A 27,167-nucleotide genomic window follows, 5' to 3' on the forward strand; every position below is an offset into this window, starting at 1 on the left:
CAAAAACCTGTATACGAACAGAGGCCCCCATACGAACAGAGAGATGAAAGAAGATACCCACAAACGTACAGGGGGACACCCTATCACAACAGGGATCGCCCACAAGATACAAATAGACTAAGAGCGAGACGCCCAGAATACCAACACCAATATGATAGAAGAGATGGAGATGGCAGAGGACCACAAACACAAGGGCTGTACAGACCATATGAGAGGAGCCCAACCCGAACGCACAATTATGAGCGAAGAGATGGAGACAGCAGAGGTCCACAACCACATAGTTCATATAGACCGCACGAGAGGAGTCCAATCCGAACCTATAAATATTATGCGCCCCTATTAAACAGACCAGAGGAAGATAGACCCGACAGACGACAACACTCAGACACAGAACATGACAGGTCTTTTTTGGAACGGGGCAGGAAAAACCACCCGGTAAGAAATGCCGAAGAAATGAGATACGCAAGACGCACCCCAGAAAGAAGAGAGGACGAAGAGGAGGGAAGAGAGTACAAAAGAAAAAGAGAGTGAAAGGAGGAGGCATTTTTAATCTTAGTGGGAAACAACTTACACATGAGGAAATTGGTACATTAGACAAGGGTCTCAAATATGGCCCCATAAAAAATTTAGATAAATTTCAGACATATATAGGCATTCAGAAGTATATAAGGAAACTCAACATCAAGAAATACATTATCAGTAACCCTTGCAAAACCAAAATATCCCACACCAATGACAATACCCTACATAGTACCTTGAGGAATAAATCTACCTTCAATCCACCAGCAAAAGATAATAAACACATCGATGTGTTTAAGAGAATTGTAACAGATGAATTAAAGTCTCTAAAAATCAGAAAGAAAGAAGACCCCCAAACACATCAAGAGTGGAATTCGGAAACTAACAAAAAGAAAAGACCTGGTAATCCGACCAGCGGATAATGGGGGAGGAATTGTGATCCTCTCCAAGGAACAATATAATTTAAGTATGGAAAAATTATTAGAAGATGAAAACACATACACACGTCTACCAAGTAACCCTATGTTCAGATGCAGAAAGGCACTAGAACAAGTAGTCCACTTGGGTCTTAAAAGGGAAATCTTGACTAAGAAAGAAGCAAAATATCTCATACCGGAATCGTGTCGTACTTCCATTATATATACAGTCCCGAAAATACATAAAGACCAGAGTAATCCCCCACCAAGACCAATAGTCAATGGGATAGATTCATTAACATCACGCATGGGACAATACATCGACTTTTATTTACAACCCGCAGTCCAGAAGACACAAGCATATTTAAGGGACACTAAACAAATTCTACAAATACTAGACAATCTCCCTGTCAATGAAGAACCGTGGCTTTTGGCCACAGCAGATGTAGCTTCTTTATACACAGTAATTTTACATCACCAGGCATGTGAGGCAGTAAAATGGGGACTGAGGAAATATACAACCTTACCATGTAGTCAGAGGAAATATATAATAAAATGCCTGGATTTTACTTTAAAAAATAGCTATTTTTGGTACAACCGCAATTACTTTTTCCAAAAAACAGGGGTGGCTATGGGAGCCAAATTTGCCCCTAGTGTGGCGGGCCTATTTATGGCGCAATGGGAAGAAGAAGAGGCACTAAAAAACATCCCAGAAGACTTACATCTATACGAGAGGTATATTGATGACATAATAATAATATGGAAGGGTAAGAAGGAATCACTCATCAACTTCCTAGTAGGCCTGAATACCAATAACAGAAATATCCAATTAACATGGGAGATCAGCGATAAGAATATCAAATGTCTAGATTTAGAAATTATACAGAAGGACAACAAAATTTCCTCCCAAACACACTTTAAAGAGGTAGACAGGAACAGCTACCTTCCAATAGGAAGTTGCCATCATAACAACTGGCTGTTCAATATACCCAAAGGACAATTAATGCGAATAAAGCGGAACTGCACTGACGATCAAATTTTCAAAGTACAAGCAGAAACCCTGAGAGATAAATTCTTGGAAAAAGGATATGACAATAAATTTATCAATAAAAAGATCATGGAAGTTGCGGAGATAGACCGAAAAACACTACTAGAAGATAAACCGAAACATATACCTAAAGACGATGTAGTACCAATTATCCTCGACTATAGTTCCCAATTTAAAGAAGTGGAGAAAATCATCAGACGAAATTGGAATATCTTACTAGCAGACCAACAGCTACAACAGATACTCCCTTCAAAACCCAAATTTATATATAGGCGGGCTCCGACTATTCGAGACAAGCTAGTAAAAAATGTCCCAGATCCCCCTAAAAATAACTTTTCATTCTTTACTGGAAAAGGTTTCTTTCCTTGTAGAAGATGTTATGCTTGTTTAAAAACGGGATTCCAGAATAAGAAACGAAAGGAGTTCACATCTACAACTACTGGAAACACATATGAGATAAGAGATTTTATAAGGTTTCAACACTGAGGGAGCGGTCTACGCACTGGAGTGCAATTGCGGCCTCCAGTACGTGGGCCGCACAAAAAGACCCCTTAGAGTTTGTCTGAAGGAACATGTAAAGAACATCTCAAAAGGCTTCGACAAGCACAGTGTATCCAGGCACTTTGCTGCTGTCCACAACAAAGACCCATCCCAACTAAAATTTTGGGGCATAGAACCTTACACCAAACATTGGCGCGGAGGACACAAAGTCAGAACATTAAGCCAATTGGAATCGAAGTGGATTTTTACCTTAGACACTTTTGCCCCTCAAGGGTTAAATATAGAGTTTGACCTGAACTGTTTCATCAGCGATTTTTAATACATACATGTTTTTTCATTAGACTCCTCCCACTAAATTGTAATCATTTTTGCCTCTTATGAGTGCTTTATCTAATTTTTAAAGTCATTATATATTTTTTACATTTTTATATTTATTAATATTTTTATAAGTAATAATTAATTCGGATAAACCTCTCCTCCTTTAATTATGTGTACACCGATGTACAAACACATTTACACTCTCTCCCCCTAACATAACCGACAGATTTTATATTTATATAAGTGCACATTGACGTAAATTTATTTATACTCTCCTCTCTCAATTTACCCTGGCGCGTTATATTATTCCTATGCTCTATTTTACATACACAAATCTAGTTTTTATTTAATATAGCTTCTATATTTTAATATATTTCTAATTTTTAGGCACGCATATCGATACAAATATACTTTTTCCTCTCTCATTATATTTTATAGTTTTTATATATACCTTGGTGCGGCATACTATTTTTTATATTTTTCATTTCCACATATTTAAAGGGTATTTTTATATAATATTGTATTTCACTGCACTTTATATGAGCCCAGCGATATATTTCAAGGTGCTGAGTAGTCCCCTGGTGTCACTCTCCCTCTAACCTGAGCTTGGTGGATTTTGGCTTGATATACCTCCAATTCAATGAATGCTGGTATATTTCCGGCGACAAACCTTACCAAAAATGGCCGCCATGGAACTTCCTCTTCCGGTCTACAAGAAAATGGCCACCATAAGTACGAACGATCAGCATAAAAACACAACTCCTTTCTCTCCATTCATTTCCCTGAAGAAGTCACGTGACGGTGACGAATGCGCAAGGAAGGAAGTGAGAGAGACACTAGGAAGGACATTGGAACGCACCGTTCGTTACTCTGCTTGTTGCTCTATTACTGCAGTTTTTATTCACTCAGAATGTGAGTACCCTGTCACTATACTTAAAGCGGAGGTCCACCCTAAAATGGACCTCCGCTCATCGGAATCCCCCCCCCCTCCGGCGCTACAATCGGCACCTTTCAGGGGGGAGGGGGGTGCAGTTACCTGGATAATCCAGGTAACTGCACCCACTTCCGGGCTAGCTCTCTGCGGAACGGGGCGTACGTTCCGCAGCGCCCCTTCAGCAAGTGCCCCGCTGCCTGCTGGGAAACACACAGCTCCCAGAGGCAGCGGGGACCGTCCGGATTGCGCCGCGCGGCTCGCGCATGCGCAGTAGGGAACCGGGAAATGAAGCCGAAAGGCTCCATTTCCTGATTCCCATACCCAAGATGGCGGCGGGACCCGGCAGCCGAGCGAGCGATCGGCTTCGGGTGCCGACATCGCGGGCGCGCTGGACAGGTAAGTGTCACTATTTAAAAGTCAGCAGCTGCAGTATTTGTAGCTGCTGGCTTTTAAAAAAAAAAAAAAAAACGCGGAGTCCCGGTGGACTCCCGCTTTAAATAAAATTCAATTGATTGAAACTACTACACTATGGGACATTATCTCTTTATCTTGTGAGGCATACCTATCCCAGGAACAGGAGCCAGTTACCCACCTATACTATTAAGGCTGTAACCTCACATCCGTGAGGCATACCTATCCCAGGAACAGGAGCCAGTTACCCACCTATACTATTAAGGCTGTAACCTCACAGCCGTGAGGTAAGGGCACATCCATCCACGTATTGGATAAATAGGAGGATTAAGTCACTGCACATGTATGCCTGCATGGATCACTGAAGTTCAAAGCTAGTGCTTCCCCTTAGAACACAGCACGTCCACAGGACTGAATATCCCAGACTGATTACCAGCACCTTATTTTTATGTGTTTATCATTTCACCTGTGTTGTAAAGTTTTTTTGCTGCTAGCACTATTTGCACTTTATAAACGCCGCATGGAACATGCATTTTGTTATATTGGATTGATTGTTATCTGTATTTTTTCACTTGGCACTTTATAAACACCGCATGGAACATGCATTTTGTTATATTGGATTGATTGATATCTGTGTTTTTTCCCACTTGGCATGTCACATGGGATTGTGCTTATGTGATTATTCTCACTGTACACTTTTAGTCATATATTTTGGACTATCACCTTAAGTTATATATTCATTTATTGTCAGCATATTTTATTGCAGTTTTGCACAGCACCCACGATTTGTATGTCTATTGTTTCAGGCATTCATCCATTACTGTGAGTTTTTATTTGTATGGCACTCTATCAGAATCTATATTTGATTGCCACTCTCTAACATTTATTCTAGTTTAGCACGTACCGAACAAGGATTTGTGCACACCCAGACACATATAATTTTACACTAGCACTTTTTGACCTTTACCCTTTTATCCTTTACCTGCATACTCATCTGTTCCCCTTCCCCCTCCCTGCCCTTTCTTCCCCTTCCCCTTTTTCTTTTCTCCTTCCCTCTCTTTCTCCCCCCTTTCCTCCCCCCCCCCCCTCCCCTCCTTTCTTGAATTCCCCCATTTGCGCAACACTAAAACCACTTAATCGAAGGGGGCAGACATTGCTGACCTCTTTCTAAGAATACGAGTTGCCTGTCTCTGTCTTCAATATTTTATTTTATACTTAGTTACCTATACTGACTATTCCAGAGCATTGTCAGTATTTAAGCTATTTGAACAGTATGACAACCGTGCAACTAGCATCAACAGAAAGGATGAGTAATGGTAGTCTCTATTATATCATCCTTTCTCAACCTTTTTACCTTAACGGCCTTAGGAAACCCCTGCTAAAACAAATTCAACGGTGGTCAGCATGAAGAATGCCCCCTTACCATGGTGGTCAGAATGCCATACTTGCCAATAGCTAAAAAGATCATTGGTGTCATGCCTTTGACTTTTACACATGACATTGGCCCTGCATCTTTGCAGACACCATCAAATGGCAGATCAATTAGCCACAGCTCAAGGAACCCCTAGCAACCTCTAGAGGAACCCTGATTGAGAATCGCTACCCTATATTCTCTCAGTAATAATTTCAATTGAAGTACTACCACACATTGTACTACTTTTACAATATGCTATTTTTATGTGTGGTAAAGCAACTCTTTGGTTAATAGTAAAACCTGCAGCATCCTCTAGTATCCTGTAATTATGAACCAATCCCTGGAAGGTCTGACAGGCAAAGCTCTAGCACTTTTTTGATAGTGTGGAAGCTTGTGTGTCTTTTTCAGTCTCCTAAACTTTCCTATAAGCTAATAATTCGTCCCTTCTATTGGTAGACCGATAAGACTGGGTTAGGGGTGGATAGGCAGGCTTTAACACTATTAGAAAGTGATAGAGTTTTGTAGATAGGTATGGCCTGGGATTGGCTTCAGCAGTGGAGCTTCTGCAGGTAAAATAAGATACCTCTTGGCATTTCCATAGAACTTGAAATAATATTTCACATTTTGGTCATATTTAACATATAATGCAATCTACTGTTTTACTTTAAATGGGTAGCAAATGCCCTTTGGGGGTGTACATAAACAGGTACTTAGATGACTTTCTATTTGGGGGTAATCCATCCTAATCAATGATTGTTGTAAAGGATTCAATAAAGGCTTAGCAGCTGGGATTTGTCTTCGGTTTGCTAAAACATGGTTAGGTGCCTAGAACTGTAATGGTGTGTTGGATGTACTGGCTCTGTGTAGCCCTGGAGGACAGGAAGGATGTGGCACCCCAGAAACGCATGAGTTGATAGACTGTGGTGTCAGGCTTCATACACGTAAGAAATTCACGTTACAACAGTATGTATTAACAAACAGACCAAATAATATATAGCCTATATAAATGTTGAACAATACACTTACAGTATGGAAAGGCAATAGACAATTTGTTTTGTAATTACATTTCTTTTGACTGGAGTACCTCTTTAAATGCCACATCTGGCTGTTTATGCAGTCTTTGCTTTTCAATGCTAATTATGGCTGTTGGACATTGTATAAGATTGCCTTAATAAATAAAAACGTATTATGCCATAGGTCAGTTCTGTCCATCTGGGTCCTTGGGGGGACATGAGCGGGCCACAGTTTTAGGACAATCTAATTAGCAGACAGCAGTAAAGAGAAATTTTGGTGTTTAACGGTCTCCATATGTGTGTGTGTGTGGTCAGCTGGACGTAAACTTGTACTTAGGATTAGAGTAACATTTCTGATTAGGAAAACCTGAAACTCATAATGAGTTTACATAAATATTACATGTAAATGTGGAATAAAGACCCGTTATGTTACATAACAAAGACGTGAATCAAAATTCTTAGCCTTTCTCAACCTTTTTTACCCCAGAGGAACCCTTAAAATAATTTTTTTGTGTCAGCGAGTAAAAAACACCTTACCTTGGTGGCTAGTGGGAAAAAAGCCCCCTTACAATGGCAAGCAAAAAGCCGTCCCTACATATACCTAAAAAGATCATTGGTGTCATGTAGCTGGCTCAAACAAGTGCCACTGGCCATGGACTATGCAAGCATCATCAAATGGAAGGGGATTTAGCCACCGTTTGAGGAACCCTGGTTGAGAATGACTGACTTAGGGAGCTAATTCAAAATTTGGCCAGTTTAGCACAGTTCAATAAATATCAAGTAACAAATAGTGTGGCGCTGGATATATATAGCAAGACCATACATAAAAGAATTATGTGGTTGTGAAAAACAGCATGTGAAAATACAAAAAATACAACATGGAAACTGTAGGGAAAAAATATTGATGACTAAATAGTGAGTCCCAGTGAACAAGTCCACATATATTGGATGGTGCACAAATGTTGTGATAGATATTCCTCACGGGGAACTCAGGAAAATCCACAAATCAGGTGAAACCAAGGGTATCAACTTGTCTGAAGTGATTTAAAAAATTGGATAAAATACTCTTACCAGAGGAGATGGACTCATCTGTCTTACGACGGTTGAGTCAACAGCGCTTGGGGTCCAGACATGGAACCAAATGATGGATTGAAGATAGTCCGAATGGATGCTGGGGAGGCTTCAGATGTTACAAGACCGTGGTGAGCGTCTCTCAAAGCGTCTCTCACAATATCAGGATCGAATGTATCGCATTTGGGGTACCAACCCCAAATGTGGAAGGGGTCCACAAAAAATGTAAAGGAAAAAGAAAGCTCCAAATGGTGCAGGTCAGAGAGTAACCATTAGGTTTTATTTAAAAAGCCATAAAAAATGAACAAAATTATGACATGTGATCACAAGGAAAAAATATTTAAAATAAAAAGCAATGTGGGGTGCCAGATGCAAGCCCGACGCGTTTCGACAAAGTATGTCGACATACTTTGTTGAAACGCGTCGGTCTTGCATCTGGCACCCCACATTGCTTTTTATTTTAAATCTACCCCAAATGCGATACATTCGATCCTGATATTGTGAGAGACGCTTTGAGAGACGCTCACCACGGTCTTGTAACATCTGAAGCCTCCCCAGCATCCATTCGGACTATCTTCAATCCATCATTTGGTTCCATGTCTGGACCCCAAGCGCTGTTGACTCAACCGTCGTAAGACAGATGAGTCCATCTCCTCTGGTAAGAGTATTTTATCCAATTTTTGAAATCACTTCAGACAAGTTGATACCCTTGGTTTCACCTGATTTGTGGATTTTCCTGAGTTCCCCGTGAGGAATATCTATCACAACATTTGTGCACCATCCAATATATGTGGACTTGTTCACTGGGACTCACTATTTAGTCATCAATATTTTTTCCCTACAGTTTCCATGTTGTATTTTTTGTATTTTCACATGCTGTTTTTCACAACCACATAATTCTTTTATGTATGGTCTTGCTATATATATCCAGCGCCACACTATTTGTTACTTGATATTTATTGAACTTTGTTTGTTTGAAGTGTTGGCAGCAGTTTTGAAGTTTCCAGCTTGTGTTTAGTATAGCGCAGTGTTTTCCCCTCCATATACAGTTTAGCACAGACCGGACACATTTTGATCACTCTGTGACCGTCCCCCCTTGATGAAAGTCAATCAAAACAGACATGTTTGAAAATTATTCTTGGGTGTTGCTGTTAGAATACAATGTCTTGGCCGGGGGGATTCTTCCACCTATCTCATTTGAGCCTGTTGGCTGAATGAAAAAACTAACAGAGTGTAGCCAGCTTTAGTCATCATAAGAAAACAATTACACACTTAGAAGGGCTGACAGAAATTGACAAATTTGACAAATAGGCACATCTGGAGCTGATTTACTAAAGGAGCTTAGATTTTTTTTACTTACAAAAAAGTGTGAATATTCACTTATCCTTTATGTAAAAAAATACATTAAAAAATTCCAACTTCTGTTCAGTTTGAACACCCAGTCATATGCAGATGCTTTTTTTTTCTATTTTGTACACTTAGCTAATATTCATATTATAAGTAAAGCTGCTAAGGCTTAATAGAATAATCCTGACCTCTGATTTTAAGGAGAGTAAATACTATGGCAAAAAGTAGCCGAGCAGGCAAGAAAAACTTCCAGAGTACTATCCAGGAATCCTTTATAGGGAAAGAATAGGTATATCAACAACCCCTGTGTAAAAAAAAAAAAAAAAAAAAACAATATCTCAGTGTGTTGGGGCACATGGTAGTCTACCAGAAACCTGTCTTTGGCGAAACAGTGAGATCCCAGAATTTTCTGGAGTATTCCCAAAAGAGAATAGGTCCTCCACTGAGGAGCAAAGGGGTGGAATAAACTAAGCTATATTCATCAATGATTACAGATAGACTATTAGAAGAAACAATATTTACACTGTAGATACCACAAAGGGCCTCCGATACTACCCTTAACCTGATGGAGACCCATAGAACGGTAACAGAAATATGCTTCTCCTGTGGAAAAAAGTGTGACATACACTAGATAATCTCTCACTGAATAGGGATATATAGTCAGTTGAGGGAATAGAAATAATGCCTAGACACTATGGAATAGGTGTGGTCATGAATCTCATACAGCAGGGAGACCACCTGAGGAAGAAATTCACCCAGTGTCACAAGTGGAGTTCTGAAACCTTCTCACATGAGAAAAGTTACCAGCTCTCAAATGCACAGTGTAGGAGAGGTCACGCCTTAAGTATGACACATTTTATTTTCCAGCGACACACATAGCGAGAAGATAATTACTGATTGCCCTGTCATCACTGTTTGTGTTGATGGGGGAATTGTGCAAATTTCTTTCCTGCAACCTGTGCCCACATATGGTTCGAATAGTCTCTGTCTGGTCTGAGGTGCAGTGATACTAGAAGGGAAAAAAGAACAAGATGCTCAGTTTTAGGGTGTAGATTGAGAGCTACATTAAACCTGAGTATATAAATCAAAATAAAGTTACTTTTCAAGAGACCATAAAGTAAAGAATCAATAGTCGCCAATAAAAATGGGGGCGTATCCTCAAACAGAAGGCTACTGATTTCTAAACTCTCAGTGCCAAGGTAGCATAGCTGTAGTGGATGAAAATGAAAGTGTTACTAAACCCACACTAAAATCAGTCTGTGTATGCAGTAAAGCATGCTTTTTATACTCACTGTGGAACAGTTAATCCTCTGTATTGTGGGAAAAGAATGTTTGAACCTGTTTTCTGTGAACCTCTCTGTTTTCCATAGTCCCCAAACCATTTTTTTGGAGGTTGCATGTGATCAGCACAGGGCCAATCAGTGCTGTCCAGACAGAGGGTCAGGGGTTAGGCAGCCACATAGGACTGTCTAAATTAACCAGGTCTTGGCCAGACACTGATAGAAGTCACAAGACCGCTATATACTGCTGATGAGAAAAGGTATTTAGCAGTTTATATTTAGTAAAATAATTGCATTTCCATGTTCTGTGTGGAACATTGGATATAGTGAATGCAGGGTCATGGGTTTACTAACACTTTAAGTTTCTTCTGTTCCTATTACAATTAGTCCGCATTGAAGCAGGAGACCAAATAGGGAACCAGGAAGTTTGAGCATATTTCTACATCCCAGGACAAAGCTAAGGTGTTCAATGTGCATGAACGAGGATGTGGTCCACTGAGACATGTTTTTTTTTTTTTATTAAACTCAAGAAATTTGCATTTTAGCGAAAAATGCCTCAGCACACAAACAAAATGGTGCAACCCTGATCCTCAGAGGAACTGGTTTTGAAAAGAAGAGGTAAAGAAGGTATTTTGAAATAACCAAGACCCTTTACCTAGTACAGCAAGTTGTTCCTCTCAAAGGATAGCACAGTGCATGGCTTCCGTTAAATTGAAAACAACTGTGTGCCTATCAAAGGCATTCCAGATGTAAAATAAACAGGCTTTGTAAAAGCAGACTGTAAATGCTCAGAGTCAGAGAAAATGGTAAAATCTGAAAATTTGTCAGCAGAACCTGTGCTTAATTTTACACAGAATGGCACAAGTCAGACGTTGTTATAAAAGGCCAATTAGACAATTGAACAATTCTAAGGCACAGATAGCAGAACTATAGAACTTTTTTGAGGGTGATCCTCTGAAAATAGGGGACCCAGAAGTTAAAACACAGGCATTGGATCCAACTAAAGCTGGAGTCTTCAAACTTTCTAAAGAAAAAGGGCCAGTTTACTGTCCTTCATGCTTTAGGTGTGGCAAGTGGCAGTAAGCAATGCCCCATCATTTGTTTAGTGAGAGGAATCAGTGGGTGGAACGGTGCCCCATCATTGGTGTCAGCTGGAGGAACAGTGCCCCCAAAGGCCAGTTAAAGGCAAGCCAAGGGCCATCATTTGTAGACCACTGATCATAAAAATACCAGTGATCTGTTCCCTGAAATTGTAGGTGGGTACGGAACAAAAATACTCATTGCAAGCTCTGCTAGGAGGAGGTGGGGCAAGTCTAAACGGCGGACTTTGCTTTTTGTATGCAAGATCCACTTTAAGTTCACCAGAAGTGATGGGGATACTGCATTTCTGACAAAAATCAACAGGTGTTTCCTTTTACTTGCTGAAAATATTTTTAGCTTGAAACGCTGATGTCATGCAGGTCTCCTGCAGATCTGTCGGTGTATCGGCTTGCTCGTTCCTCGTACAAGAAAGCCCTTACATTCTGACAGACTCAATGAACTAGCCGCAAAGGCTGCTGAACATTGTAGCTTTCCCTTCACAAAGGACTGTGAAAGAGGGATGCAACCAAGTGGGCGGGGCCATGTCTTTTTTAAATTGTGGCAGCAGACATGGGTAGAAGATGCCAGTTCTGCTGTCACAGTGGGAATGGGGGGGGGGGGGGGCACGGGAGCCAATGCATTCATAACATGTTACATATTACACCCTGAATATGGGTGTATCATGTAACATGTTATGAAAGTTGAACTTACTCTATCCTTTAGGGCATCTAATGTTGATAAATGTAAAGTTATGCACTTGGGAGCTAAGAATATTCATGCATCATACATACTAGGGGGAGTGCAATTGGGAATCCATGGTGGAGAAGGATCTGGGGGTTTTGGTAGATCATAAGCTCAATAATATCATGCAATACCAAGCTGCGGTTTCCAAAGCGAGCAAAGACCTTCTTTGTATTAAGAGAGGTATGGACTCCAGAGAGAGGGATATAATTTCCCCCCTGTACAAATCATTAGTATCTGGAATATGCAGTTCAGTTTTGGGAACCAGTTCTCAAAAAGGATATCAGAAAACTGGAGAAAGTGCAGAGAAGGGCAACCAAACTGATAAGAGGCATGGAGGAACTCGGCTATGAGGAAAGATTAGAGGAACTGTATCTATTCCCTCTTGAGTAGAGGAGATTAAGGGGGATATGATCAACATGTACAAATACATATGTGGTTCATATAGTGAACTTGGTGTTGAGTTATTCACTTTAAGGTCATTGCAGAGGACAAGGGAGCAAATTTTACGTCTAGAGGGAAAAAAAATCATCTCCAAATACGGAAAGGTTTCTTAACATTAAGAGCTGTAAAAATGTGGAATAGACTCCCTGCAGAGGTGGTTCTGGCAAGCTGGCAAGGCCTGGATTCATTCCTAAATGTACATAATATACCTGGGTACTAACATACATAGGTAAAGTTGATGCAGGAAAAATCTGATTGCCTTTAGGGTGATCAGGAAGGAATTTTTTTCCCCTGCTGCAGCAAATTGGAGAATGCTTTGCTAGGGTTTTTCCCCTTCCTCTGCATCAACTGTGGGTGAAGGATTGTGTCCTTTTTCAACCTAACTATGTAACTATGTACCATGTATATTGTATTCACTTAAGTCTATGATCACAGGTCTATCCACAAATTTGCAGACCTATAAGGAATACTAAAGCACAATAACTGTGCTGAAGAGCATATACACATTTGATTGATAACAACTTTAATGCTGCGTACACACGACTGGACTTTCCAGCAGACTAGGTCCGATGGTTTTCCCAACGGACTTTCGGCGGAGTTCCGATGGACTTTTTCCGAACTAACGGACTTGACCACACACGAACGTCCATTCGAAAGTCCGTTCGTTTTGAACGTGATGATGTAAGACAGAACTAAAAAAGGAAGTTGAATAGCCAGTAGCCAATAGCTTGCCCTTGCGTCATTTTTGGTCCGTCGGAACAGCACACAGACGAACGGTTTTCTCAATAGGAATTGGTTCCATGGGAGTTCCGGCGGAAAGAATGGAAACATGTTCTATTTCTAGGTTCATCAGAATTTTAGAAAGAAAAAGTCAGATGAAGCCCACACAAGATCGGAATGTCCGACAGAATGATCCCGTCAGATGTTTTCTGCCGGAAAGTCCGGTCATGTGTACAGGGCATTAGCCTACTGCTTTAGACAGATGCCTAAAGCCTGTATGAAAAACACAGCGTTGCTAGAACTAACTCTGGCTTCTTTATCTTTTAGTTTATACAAGCAAGTCGGACATTAATAGAGACTTCAGATGCCGTTTACAACAAAATAATTCAAGTGCAAAAAACAGGTAAGATGTGTTTTCCCACTGTTTTCACTCTTCAGTCTGATGTGAAAATCCTGGTATTGTCCAGCATACTATAGTAATTAAAAGGTAAGTCACTGTACCACTGGCCATCACTTTCCCTCAAAATTTGGGATAAACAAATGTGCCTGAATTTGGTTTGTGGGGGGTCCACAGGATCCTGAATAAAGTCCAAAAATGAAGAACTCAAAATCGAATGTCAATAGGGGGGCTTTACAACTGAACTAAACTCTCTCTATCAATGTTAACTATTTTTAAAGCGGTAGTAAACCCGCTGACACTTTTTTGTCTTTTATACCCCTGTAAGGCAAAAGGCATAATGAGCTAGTATGCATCGCATACTAGCTCATTATGAAATACTTACCTTAGAACGAGGCATCGGTATCTCACCTGATCCACGCCAAGGTAGCTGACCCGTTGCCTCGGCGTGTCTTCCTGAGTATCACAGCTCCAGCGCTGAGAGTGGCCAGAGCCACAGTGTTGTCACTCATGCGCGCGGGAGACTACTTTACGGCAAGGCCCAGCATCTTCCGGGCTTTTAGTCGAGAATCCTCTGTGCGCATGCGCTGCTGCAGTCAGCGGCTCATTGCAAGGGGAATATCTCCTCAAACGTACAGGTTGAGGAGATATTTTTTTTTTTACCTAGAGGTAAGACTTATTATAAGCTTTCCTGTAGGTAAAAGGTAAACATTTGACTATACAACCACTTTAATCCTACAGATAAGAAGGTATATTATATTTGGCTGTTTAAAGTCTTTTTTTTCTTTTTTGCATTTATTGTTTCTTCCTGGTTTCCAGCCTAGACAAAAAAGATGTCATACATCCCAGGTGTCTTTATGGGCTCTGTTTTTCTATTATTGGAAGGAGGGGCTTTTTCAGCTAAGCACACCCTCCTGTCTGTATGCCTGAGGTAAGCGCAGATGAATTCCAGGAAGTAGGCATTACATGAATCATCTTCCCTTACTCAAGATGGTTATGGCTAGGTAGGTGTTTTTCTAAGTGATTCTTAACAAAATAAAGAATGAAGACCTGGATGGTTGAGTTTGCTTTGATAATTAAAATTAGTTAAAGCGGAACTTCAGTCATTTTTTCATCTTTCCGTCTATGAAATCTCCTGCCCTTGTTGTTTTAACTTTGTTTACTAAAACATTTTTTTTCTGGCAGTAAATACCTTATACAGCCCACTTCCCCTTTCTTGGCCTAGGCTTATGACATCACGCACAGCTCTCTCTCTCACACTCGTGAGAGTTTACCATGAAGGGAGGGGGGATGAGTCATAAGAGGGCCAACGAGATCTGCATAGCTGGAGGTTTGCCTCTGTGTCAATCCAGGAATGTAAATCCAGGAAGTGAGCTTCAGCTGCCCACAGTTAAAATGGTTGCAGCCAGACTCAGTGGAGGGAGATTTCTGCAACACATATGGCAAGTACAGTATATATAAAATAATATGCAAAGTTGGAGGGAAGCTTCATAATGGCAAAGATATTTTTATTACAAATTATGTGAGCGGGCTGCAGTTCCTCTTTAAATTAGCGTTTTCAGTTTGTGATGCTTGGATACAATTGAGTTTAATAGACAAGGTATTGCCAAAAAAGGCGTAGACAGCTGGACCGTGCCATGTGGCATGGGTGCCAATTCAGTTTTTTAAAGTGGGTTTTTAGTTCCACTTCAAGGTTTTTGAAACAAACATCTGTGCTAAAACCCAGTGCAGTAATGGAATAGACCTGTAACCATGAACAAATCTAGGGACTGTTTTCTCCTTCCTATCTGTAGGATCTTTAGGAGTAACCTACACTCGATTTACTGTATCCTTGTTTAATCAGGACTTAACACAGACGAAGAAGCCTACCTTTTAGCAAATTCTTCCTTAAAGGGTTAATGCACCGAAAAGCACTGGGGTGGATTTACTAAAATTAGAGAGTGCAAAATCTGGTGCAGCTATGCATAGAAGCCAATCGGCTTCCAGGTTTTTTGTTGTCAAATCCTAATTGAACAAGCTGAAATCAGAAGCCAATTGGCTACCATGCACAGCTGCAATAGATTTTGCACTCTCCAGTTTTAGTAAATCAACCCCACTGTGAAAAAACAAAACACCCACATCAATCACTCTTCACAGGAAAAACGTGTAAAAAAAAAAAAAAGGTGACCGTGGAAAAACTTTAATGGAGCTCTTCAGCTCTCTTATGTCCTCCAAAAGATACTGACGCATTGGACTCCACAGTGGGGCAATATACCATCTAAAGTATATCATTGTCCACCTTAATTAGCACCAACACTAACTACTTCTGTTGCAAAATCGATGTGGATGCTTTGTCATTCCTCGAGGAGGTTGACCCCTTATCTCCTGGTTGACGCCTCATTACCTGCTGAGACCGTGACCACTACCTATAAAGACTCCTCCTTGGAGTCCTCTCAGGGCACAGAGGGCAGAGGTGGCCATTTCTTACCTCACTGTGGATGAAAAAAGTGAGTTTTACCTGAGACACAAAACCTTAGAAAATAGATGGCAGAAAGCCCAAATATATGGATGACCTCAGAATACCTGAGGCTGGAAATGGGGAACCAGAGTATGGGGGAGGGTATACTGCTGGTGATGCTCTGCATTATAAAATATGTACCCTACTGCCCACTGCGTCGCCAAACAACATTATGGGCCAAAAAAAAAATTCTGTTCCGCAAGCTCCAATGGAAGCTGGACCCACCCCGGCACTTAGCCGGACCCTCCGCGGCACTTACAGCCCTGGTTTTAGCTGACAAGGCAAGAGGGGCAGCTTGCTGTAGAGCCTTTGGCTAGCTTGTACACTGCAGGGCCACTTCTTCCTCTGCGGCCTTTCTTCATTTGCTGCTCTACTGAGGGTGGAATCCTTCAACAAAGGTTGGCTTGAGAGCTTGTAGCCAAACTGCCTAGAGAAAGGTGCTTTGAATACTGTAAACTTTGATTCCCTTCATGCAGGAGATCTATGGCAAGATCTGCAGAATTCCTTAAAGAGCCAGTGCACCTCCAATAGAGCTTTGAAGGGCTAACCCCTTTTGAGGGACCACCGAAACATTATTATACCCCCATAAGAAAAACAGGAGGGAAGGGGTAGGGAAGTGGTGTGGGGGCATACTGGAAAGGGAAACCCCCCCCCCAACTTTCCAACTTACAAGCAAAGCCCTGTCCACACTCCCCATCCTTCATTTAAGACATTGGCAGGGTGCCACCAACCAAAGCTGAGGTGCTGCTAGCCTGTAAGGGAATACCGTGTCTGACTGTTTGGCACATATGTGCCTCTGACAGGCTGGGTAAGAATGCCACATGCTACTCACAAGGAAACCAGGCCTTTACCCCATATCTGACTCCTCATTACCCGCTGAGACAGTACAAAAGGAATGCTGCTTCCTTTTGTAAATAATGACATTGGCTCTTTGGATAAAACTGGGGAGACTACAAGATCCATATTATATGGTCTGTCATCCAGCCAGTGATTTGCTTGAATTGAAACCAACAGAATTAGTATTTCCTAGAGATAAATGATATGTCCTAACTCTAAGCTACTAGGCTAATACATTTTTCCAGAGTTAGCCCTTGTACACATGGTCGGAGATTCTGACGGAATGTGTCCGATCGGACCGTTTTGTCGGATAATCCGACTGTGTGTGGTCTCCATCGGACTATTTCCGTCGGAGTATCCGACGGACCAAGTTTTCCAACTTGTCCATAAAATTTTCCGACAATATGCTCCGATCGGACATACTCCGATCATGTGTAGCCTACTCCGACGGACAAAGTGCCACGCATGCTCAGATAAAATTCCTAGACCAAAGCTATTGGCTACTAGCCTGAACGTAGTCCCATCGTAACGAAATAACGTCATCACGTTATGTACAATCGGATTTTCCGACAACTTTGTCCGACCGTGTGTATGCAACAGTTTCGGACAAAATCCGTCTGACAAAATCCAACGGATTTGGTTGTCAGAATGTCTGACCGTGTGTACAAGGGCTTAGAGGGCTCTTTCGCCACAAGCAAGGACTGCTACCTGGGTTGGCTTTTTTTTTAATGTGTTTTTAATATGTTTTGGACAATTATATTTTACATTGATTTGAAAGATTTCAATCTTCTTTTTTTTTTTTTTTTTTTTTTTATTGAATTTTTAAATTATTTTTACATAATATGTATTCCAAAAGTAACCAATGCTGACTGTACTCACTAGCCAAGGTCTAAGCGAAATTGCAGAGTTTTAGCAGTTGCATTATATCATGTTACTAAAGTTTCCTGGGAATAGTTCCTAAGAACAACAATCAGTTGCCAACTGATAAAATGAATGGCTGCATTTGGAGTAAAGTGCACAAGTTAGTATGTAATGGAGACTGATCTTCTACAGTTGCAGCATTCTAGAATGGTCCACAATTAATTGCTGCTATTTGTGTAGCTTACATCATACAAAGACATTTTTCCCTGTGTTAGTGAATAATTACCATTTTAAAAGCACTTAATTGCAGCAACATTGGTAACTCAACTAATCTACTAAAGCATTGTCTTAAGACATTGTCATCTCTGCAAGAAGGGGTGTCTCTCCTCTGAGTCATTCAGGTCTTTTTACTTTAGTATTGAGGGTAAAAAAATGAAATAAAAATACATTTATAGAAATCCACATTTACCAAACAGAACAGAACAGGCCTCTTTTTCTGAGTGTTAATATGAATTAAATATTGTTATGGATTCTATTGTACCTGTTAATATGGAGTTGATGATGAATAAAGCCGCACATTCAGCTCTTCGGTTCTCAGTACATGCACTGTGTATTATTTTTAGTGTTACGGCTGAAGTAATTCATCGAGAATTGCAAATACACATATTTTGGTGGGTTCAAGGAAATGTCAGGGAGAATGATGCAATCCTATTTATCTCTCTCTAAATATATAATTATGTACATAGCTTTGGAGAACATTAAATTGGATATGTAACCCTGCCTTATGGATGTTGGGTAAGCTTTGCAATTAAAAGATGCATTTTCTTCTAAACAAGTGGCACCAATTAACACCTTTTAAAGCCAGGCATCAGACAAATAGTTAAAATAAAAAGATCTGAATCTGTTACATATTCTAATATATTCTAATGTAGATTTAAATCCTTACTACCCTGTTTCCCCGAAAATAAGACCTAGCGCGATTGTCGGTGATGGCTGCAATATAACTCCTACCCACCAAATAAGCCCTACCCTGTTTCCCCGAAAATAAGCCCTACCCTGAAAATAAGACCTACAAGGACTTTAACTAGCACTTATTTGGGGACTGGTAGGGCTTATATTGCAGCCATCACAGAGAATCACAATAGGTCTTATTTTCGGGGAAACAGGGTAGATGACATTTAGTTTGCTAAAGCATTGTGTGCTCAAAACAATTGGCATGTTCAAAAAAAAAAAAATTGGAGCCATTTTTTTTCTCTTTCATATACTTCCTGTCTCCATAAACATGCTCCAGCACCATATGCACATTATTGATCAGCATCAGCTTCCTGATGGTTAAAACAGTGTAGCCTAACAAAAGTGTGTCAAAGGCTGCTTGTTGTCTTCACAACAAGCACACGTGAAAGGGCGACAACACAGGACCACAGCTGAAAGAGTTGTCACCTGTAGCAGGAAGTGTCTAAACATGGGCCTTTGTGGCAGGTTACAAGCAGTGGCAGGTGGTGCTCATAATATTTGGGGGGGCACAAACAAAGTGAAAAATACTGAAAAACAAAACATCAAATGCAGCCACTTGTGCACCATCAAATAGAGCCACTTGTGCCCATCAAAGGCAGCCACTTGTGCCCCATCATATGCCACCACTTGTGCCCCATCATATGCCACCACTTGTGCCCCATCATATGCCACCACTTGTGCCCCATCATATGCCACCACTTGTGCCCCATCATATGCTGCCACTTGTGCCCCATCATATGCTGCCACTTGGGCCCATAAAATGCAGCCACATTGGAATTCAGATGCCCGGCATCCAAAAAGGGTCCGGATGCCTGAATATTGTGTCCCCACTTGACAGAAGTCAAAGGGACATGCTAGGAAACTTTTTTTGATCAGCTGCTACAGCCGATGATCAATGTATTCTGATAGTGGCTGGTCCCACTATTAGAATAAATGTCTCAGATGGGGGGAGGGGATCCAATCACATTGTTTGTGTGTATGGATCTGTTTTTGTTTTTGTGCAGCCTTGTGACTGAACAAAATAAAAGCTAACAGTGTATGGCTGGCTTAGCCTGTGGGTGCCTCCCGTCTGCAGTGTCCACAGCAGTCGGCAACTGGATACAGTAATACACATTGAAATTGTGACGCTACAGGTGTGCTTTAACAATACACATTTCCAATATACAAAACCTGAGACTTTTGTAGCCCCTTTTGTAACTCAGGTATTACGTTTTATTATGGATGCTGATTTGCTACTAAATAGTATCTGGGCTATTATCTATCATTTTAATGTCCCAGTGGGTTCCTGCAGCGCACAATTATCCATAATAATTCCTTAATTTCTTCTTGTGCTTTTATCAGTTTGTGGAAATGTTTGAACTTCAACAATGTCACTTAGGTGAAGTGCTGCATAATAAACCTCAGCAAGCATATTGAAATGTTTATCTTTACTTTTTATATGTAGGCATACAGTTTACACGCTGTCACAGTCTTCCCCGATAGCTTAGTCAGAGCTGGTCTGGTTTTACAAGCAGGCAAATCCCTTCCCTTTGATGCTTCTTCTATCTACATTGTAGCCTTCATTCTGAGACAGATTGGGGTTGATTTACTAAAGGCAAATAGACTGCCCTTTTTGCAATTACCACAATGTAATCAGATGGTGGTGCCCTAAAAGGGGGTCTGCAAAAATTGTTGTTTAGTGCTAGGGTATTTTAAAATCTACCCTGATTGGACAGATTGCATCCTTTAAAGCGGTAGTAAACCCGCATTTTTTTTTTTTTTTTTTTTTAAACCTGCAAAGCAAAAGGCATAATGAGCTAGTATGCACCGCATACTAGCTCATTATGAAATACTTACCTTAGAACGAGGCCCCGACATCTCGCCCGATCCACGCCGAGGAAGCCGACATGCTCCCTCGGCGTCTCTTCCGGGTATCGCGGCTCCGGCGCTGTGAGTGGCCGGAGCCGCGATATCGTCACTCCCGCGCATGCGCGCGGGAGATTTAAATCCGGTGTTCTGCCTAATGGAGTCCGGCCATCCATATGTGTCCGCTCCGTACTGCGCGGATTTTCGCGGAGAGAACCCCCTTGTGCGCATGCGCCGCTGCAGTCAGCGGCGCATACCGAGGGGAATATCTCCTAAACCGTACAGGTTTAGGAGATATTTTTTTTACCTACAGGTAAGCCTTATTATAGGCTTTCCTGTAGGTAAAAGTTAAAAAAGTGGGTTTACTTCCACTTTAATGTACATATTTCAAGGAAACTGAGACTTACACACGAACTGGTGGGCATGTTTGTGGATGGTGTAAAGGTATCAACTAGGTTTCTCATGTTAACATGGTGTGGGGCTATGTCTGATATGGGGAAAACAAACTTTGTTTTCTCAGAATCCTAATATGTTTGGTTCTGGAGACTTTGTAGAGCATTTATCTGGTAGCCAAACCTCATTATTAATCTCAACTGTCCACGGCCTTTTAAATATGCAAGCTCATTAATGCTCAGTGCTCTTACTTGCTCTCTTTGCTGTGGGAGTCAGTTGTAGCTCTGTGAAAAGGCAGAGTGCTGACAGAATACTAAAAAAGGACAAGTGCTACCAGTTTTTTTGCAGAACCAATTGGGGCACCATGTTAGACAGGAATGACCAGATTTTATTTAATGGCTTGGGCAAGAGGATGTTTTGTTTGTTTTTTTGAAAACTGACATTTTATTGAGTTTCAAATTTTCCAACAAGAGTACAAGGAAATAAAAGGAAACAAATGGTAGTAAAAGGATGTCACTTATAAAGTCTCACAGCGTGGTTAGTGGTATACAACCAACAGTCCGCCTATACATCATTTCACCTGTAAAGAAATGCCATCTGGGCTGCAGGAGCCCGTGGAATACGAAATAGGAATATAGGAAAGAAAAAAACATTACATATCCATATAAGAATGTTAAAGGGGAGAATTAAAGTCAATATATAACCACTCTTCCAAACATTGTTTTGATTATGTGACTGAGATAACCGGGAGGGGGGGGGGGGGGGTAGAGAAGAGCTAGCTGAGACAAAGGCAAGAGAAGAGAAAAGGATAAGTGATAAAGGGCAAGAGAGAAGAGGACGCCTACCCGACCACCGCCTGGGGGGGGGAGGGGGATCGATCCTGGGTCAGCTGGGTTTGGGAGCCTCCATCCTATCCCATAGTTCCCATATCCTGTTATGTTTAGCAAGAGTATTATTCAGGGAGGCTTTCAAGTATTCCATCCGTTTGATGTCCCTTATCCTGGTGTGTAGTTCAACCAGTGAGGGGGTTCCCTCTTTTTCCATTTCAGGGCTAATAAGCATTGCCCGGCCATCAGCATCTGGGCTAGGAGTTTTTTGGATGATTTTGAGAATGAGGTAGGAGGGAGGGCCAGTAGGAACATTTTAGGGTCAAGTGGCACTCCCACATCAAAAACAGCTTGTAGGAGGGATTGGACTGTTTCCCAGAAAGGGATGATCTGCGGGCATGTCAAATAGTTATGGTATAGCGTGCCCACCTCTCCGCGACATTGCCAACAGCAGGGATCAGCTGATGGGGATATAGAGTGGAGCCAGTCAGGGGTTTGGTACCAATGAAGTAGAATCTTATATTGATTCTCTTTGTATAGGGTGCATATGGAGCTATTAGAGGCTTGTGACCAAATGAGCTGCCATGTCTTCAGAGGTTCGGCCTCCCCCAAATCCCGCTCCCATTTGTCCATATAGGTATGCCGTGGTCCTGTTGGCAACATGTCTGTTACCAAAATTTGGTAGGTGCGCGATATCCTACCCTTGGGGGACGATCCCTCCAAGCATATTTTCTCGAACTCGGTTAAGGGGGAGAATTGTAGGTTCGGCGTAAAAGATTGTGCAAAGTGTCGGATTTGTAGGTAGCTAAAGAAAGCTTGTCTGGGCAGATTGAAAGTATCTTTCAGTTCTTGAAATGACCTGTTCTGGTCCTAGTGTCTACCAGCTGACCATACCGAAACAGGGCCCTATTGATCCAGTGTTGAGACATCTGTGATGTCAAGCTGTCTGGGGCATTGGGAGTAAACAGAAAAGAAGTGACCAGGGATGCTGTGGAGGTGAGTGGATGCACTAATTTAGCACGACACCACAACTTTCGTACAAGTGCTATTGGTCCTAGCAGCTGGGACCCTCCAAGGTTTATATCAGTACTCAATAGCATAGAGTTTGGGTGGGTAGGGGCTAGCCATAGCTTTTCAATTTGGATCCACCGATTGTAGGCATGAAGTGTGCACCAAGAGGCAATTGGACGCAGTTGGGCTGCTAAATAGTATTTGGCTATATTGGAGAAGGTGAGTCCTCCTTGGTTCCGGGGGGGCGTATAGTATGGATCAAGTGATCCAATGCCTCTTATAGTTCCAGAAGGATTTTTATCAGCTCTCCTTGGAGTGTCCTAAGGTGTGCAGCTGGGATTGGGATGGGAAGTGTCTCGAAAAGATAGAGGAGATTGGATAGGATCGCTATCTTAATGGTCGCTAGACAGCCAAATAGGGACAGCTTTAGGGTTTTATGGGTTATGCGAGGGAGGCCCTAATATCTGTGTAAAGCTGAGGGAAATTGGCCTTATATAAGGTTTGAATGGTAGGTGTAAGGTGGACCCCTAGGCAGTTTTTTTTTTTATGGTACTGTGTTTGATTGTGGCCTTCCTGCATAAAAGCGTAGAACAAATCTGCTTGGACTGTTCCTGGGTGTACTTATCTTGTGCATGGCTTACCACTGCCAATATCAGTTGAGTCTGTTCCCCTTCCACCTATTTTATATTGCCTGAAAGTAGCCTGTAGTTCCCATGAAAATAAATCTTATCAGATTTAGACTTGGTTTTTCTTTACAACAGTAATTCTCTAGCAAGGGGGGAAAAAAACTTTTTTTTTTTAGACCTCGTAAAATTTTATGTAAACTCTTCTAAACTTCTCCCATTTAATCCCCTTGGGTCTAAAATCATCGAAAGCAATTTGTTATGTATGTTCAATAGGTGCAAAAAATACCATTAATTGTGTAAACATTCAGAGCTGTCCTGTACATGCTTTTTTACCTTCATGCATAGAATGTATAAAAAACCTTGAGCCTTTATAACTACTTTAATCGCTTGTGGACCTGTTGCCGCAGTTTTACTGTGGCAGGTTGGCTCCGCTGTGCAAAATCACATTATACTACGTGATCTCATGGGGCTTGCATAGCAGGCGCGTGCCCGCCGCTAGCTCCGTGAGTCGGATCACGGCTCCCGCGGACTCGATCGCCGCGGGGATACTCGATCACGGAGAGGAAGAATGGGGAGATGCTAATGTAAACAAGCATCTCCCTGTTCTGCCTAGTGACCTTGCATTTTTTTCAAAATTGTTGCTATTTTTTTGTTTATAGTTTATAAAAATAAAAACCACAGAGGTGATCAAATACCACTAAAAGAAAGTTCTATTTGTGGGAAAAAAAGGACATAAATTTTGTTTGGGAGCTACGTCGCACGACCGCGCAATTGCCAGTTAAAGCGGCGCAGTGCCGAATCGCAAAAAGTGCTCTGGTCTTTGGCCAGCCAAATCCTCTGGGGCTTAAGTGGTTACTGTTGTAGGGATGAGGACTGACACCATTTAGCTTAGAAAAATGTTTTCTGTCATTAGAAAGTAGGAACACTGTGCATTTATGTCAAATATGCAGGCTACTTTTCTGTATGTGCGTGGTCTTTAACTCTTTTGCTGCCAATAGCATATGTCATGCATGCATGTACATCTCACAAGGTGACTGTTGCCTTTCAGATAGAAGTGATCTGTTAGTTTCCACTTTCTCTGGTTGTTGTGACCAGGGAAAAATTTAATGGATCTTTGCTCCATTTCGTTGGAGGGCAGGGAAGATATCAGGGGTCTATACCCCTGATGCCTCATTAAACAGAACCTGTCACTGTAGATATGCTGAGGTACACTGAAGCACTTACTCACATGCGCGCCTCCCCCCCCCAAAATCTTTGTTGACCCACCCCCGTGTACATGCAAAAACATATGTAAATGTATATATCTAGGGCGTCTATGTACAAAAACATTGATTACACTACATTTTGTGGAGTGAGAAATGAGAGCAATTGTTCTAGGATTCATGGTTATCTCTGAATGATGCAAGAGCTTTTAAAGAAGAACTCAAGGTTTGGGTAAGTATTGCTTTTCCTTGTGCCCCTGGACAAAATCGAGCAGTTAACCCATGCAGTTCCGGCACAGTCCCACTCCAAGGGGAAAATAAAAATTTTGCCCAGAGTTCTTCTTTAAAGCAGCTCCTATGGACAATTTTTGGTATAAAAGTTTGTTGCCGTTTTACGGGCACACACAGTTTTAAGGCTTGACAAGGTGGGTATCTATTTGCTCGGTGCAACCTTATCTGTTATATTTTACCAAAACATTGGGTAATATATTTTCTTTGCACATGCTACAGTTAAAGTGGATGTAAACCCACTCTCATCCTTTCTAAACTACTGCAATATTGGTTATCTAGAAGGATATACATGCCTCCTGCATGTATACTTATCTGTCAAATGTCTCCTCTCTGTCTGCTAGGAGACCTGAAAAACTGCAGATTCTGTGGGTGGGTCGGTTTTCCAGGGCTCAGTGGGTGGAGTCGTAATGTCAGTAGACTCCCTGCCCACCTCTACACTCCCCTTATCAACATGCATTTTCTCCTGTGTATTTCTTACACTGAACTTCTGCTATGATCACTAACATCCAGTCAAAACCCAGAAAGTCCCCACATGACTTCAGCATGCCAAATCATGCTGAGGTGTGGAACAGCCAATCCTTGCAGAGCAGCAGAACAAAGGAGTGGGGGAGGGAATTAAAAAAGAATGCATGCCTTAGGCTAGTGCACGAGATATGTAAATCGCTGGTCAATCACAGCAAAGGGGCAGAACAGACAAAGATTTCACAGTTTGTCTGTTTTATTTCACTGAAAAAAGATATGAGGATTGCTCAGAGCTGGATTAACAAGACTGAGCTCAAATGACAGAAAATCTTATACTCTACATCATGACATCAAAAAAAAAAAATGGGTTTAGATCCACTTTAACTTTAGTGTATTTTTTATTTTTTTTTAACTGAAAATTTGCATTCGATAAATGGTTGCACTAATATCATGTGACACAAAAAGTATGAAAAAACACAATTTTTATTCACCAGGGTCACTCCTTTCAGAAAAAAAAAAACAACTTTTTTTTCTTTCTTACCAATCTTCAGGTCTAAAATTATTATTTTATGTGTCCAAAAAATGTTTTAGCAGTGAAAGGGATCAATGCCAAAATAGGGGGGAAATATGCTGTATTGCAGAGCTGTACGGCATTGGTTTTATGTTTTAACATTTTCTTTGCCTTGACATACACTTTAACTTTTACTCCTTTACTACTTTAAAGTAATTTAGTAGATGTTCTCACAATCCTTTTGGTATAACTCATTCTTAGATTTGAAAGAGCTCTTATGAAATGACTTATAAATACTTTGAGGGCGTTATTATTATAAACGACAGTTTACACAGCGCTTTACAATGTATGGGGGGGGGGGACAACACAATTACAGTGCAGTTCAATACAAAAGGTACAGGAGGGCCCGGCTCGTAGAGCTTACATTCTAAAGGGAGGGGGTGGTGGTATAAAAGGTAATAGCTGCAGAGAATGATGTGATGGGGGTGGCTCGGGGACAGTTAGGTGGGTGTGGTGTAGGCTTCCCTGAATAAATGAGTTTTCAGGGATCTCCTAAAGGTGTACAGGTTAGGGGCTGATCGGATATACTGGGGCAGGGAGTTTGAGAGGATAGGAGAGGCTCTGGAGAAGTCTTGAAGGCGAGCATGGGAGGAGGTAACAAGGGAGCTAGAGAGCAGGAGGCCCTGGGAGGAGCGGAGGGGACGATTTGGGCGATATCTGCAGATGAGGTTGGTGATGTAGATGGGGACGAGGTTGTGAATGGCCTTGTATGTTATGGTTAGCATTTTGAATTTTACACAGTGGGGTAAGGGAAGCCAGTGAAGGGATTGACAGAGAGGGGCGGCAGTCACGGATCAATTAGTGAGGTGTATTAGCATAGTAACAGGTGCGCAGCAGCATGTTTATTAAACTTGGTAGGTTAGTGTTATAAGTTGGTCAGAATACAACAGTTTGTGGCATCTACGTGTAACAAGGAGAGTCCATGTAACAATGATATCATCAAAAAATCGAACTCCTGAAAGTAAAAACCATGTTACACGTTATATTTTTCTATGAGTGACATAAAGAAATTCATCAGATGGTGCAATGAAGGATCCTTAAATTTAAAGTTTTGGCAAAATGGAAATAATGGGGAA

At 41.4% G+C, this 27,167-nt stretch overlaps 1 protein-coding gene across 1 annotated transcript in view; it reads left to right on the forward strand.

Annotated features, from left to right (window-relative positions):
* Positions 1-27,167, forward strand: part of LOC143935594 (inactive phospholipase C-like protein 2) — a 303,650-nt gene that overhangs the window by 210,267 nt on the left and 66,216 nt on the right. The window contains exon 4 of the mRNA XM_077459578.1: positions 13,585-13,660. Within this exon, the coding sequence (XP_077315704.1) occupies positions 13,585-13,660 (76 nt within the window). The remainder of the gene's footprint in view (positions 1-13,584; positions 13,661-27,167) is intronic.

Source organism: Lithobates pipiens, unplaced genomic scaffold (genome assembly GCF_037356315.1).
Source record: "Lithobates pipiens isolate NorthernLeopardFrog02 unplaced genomic scaffold, aLitPip1_a1.2 Scaffold_28, whole genome shotgun sequence".
Taxonomy (NCBI): Eukaryota; Metazoa; Chordata; class Amphibia; order Anura; family Ranidae; genus Lithobates; species Lithobates pipiens.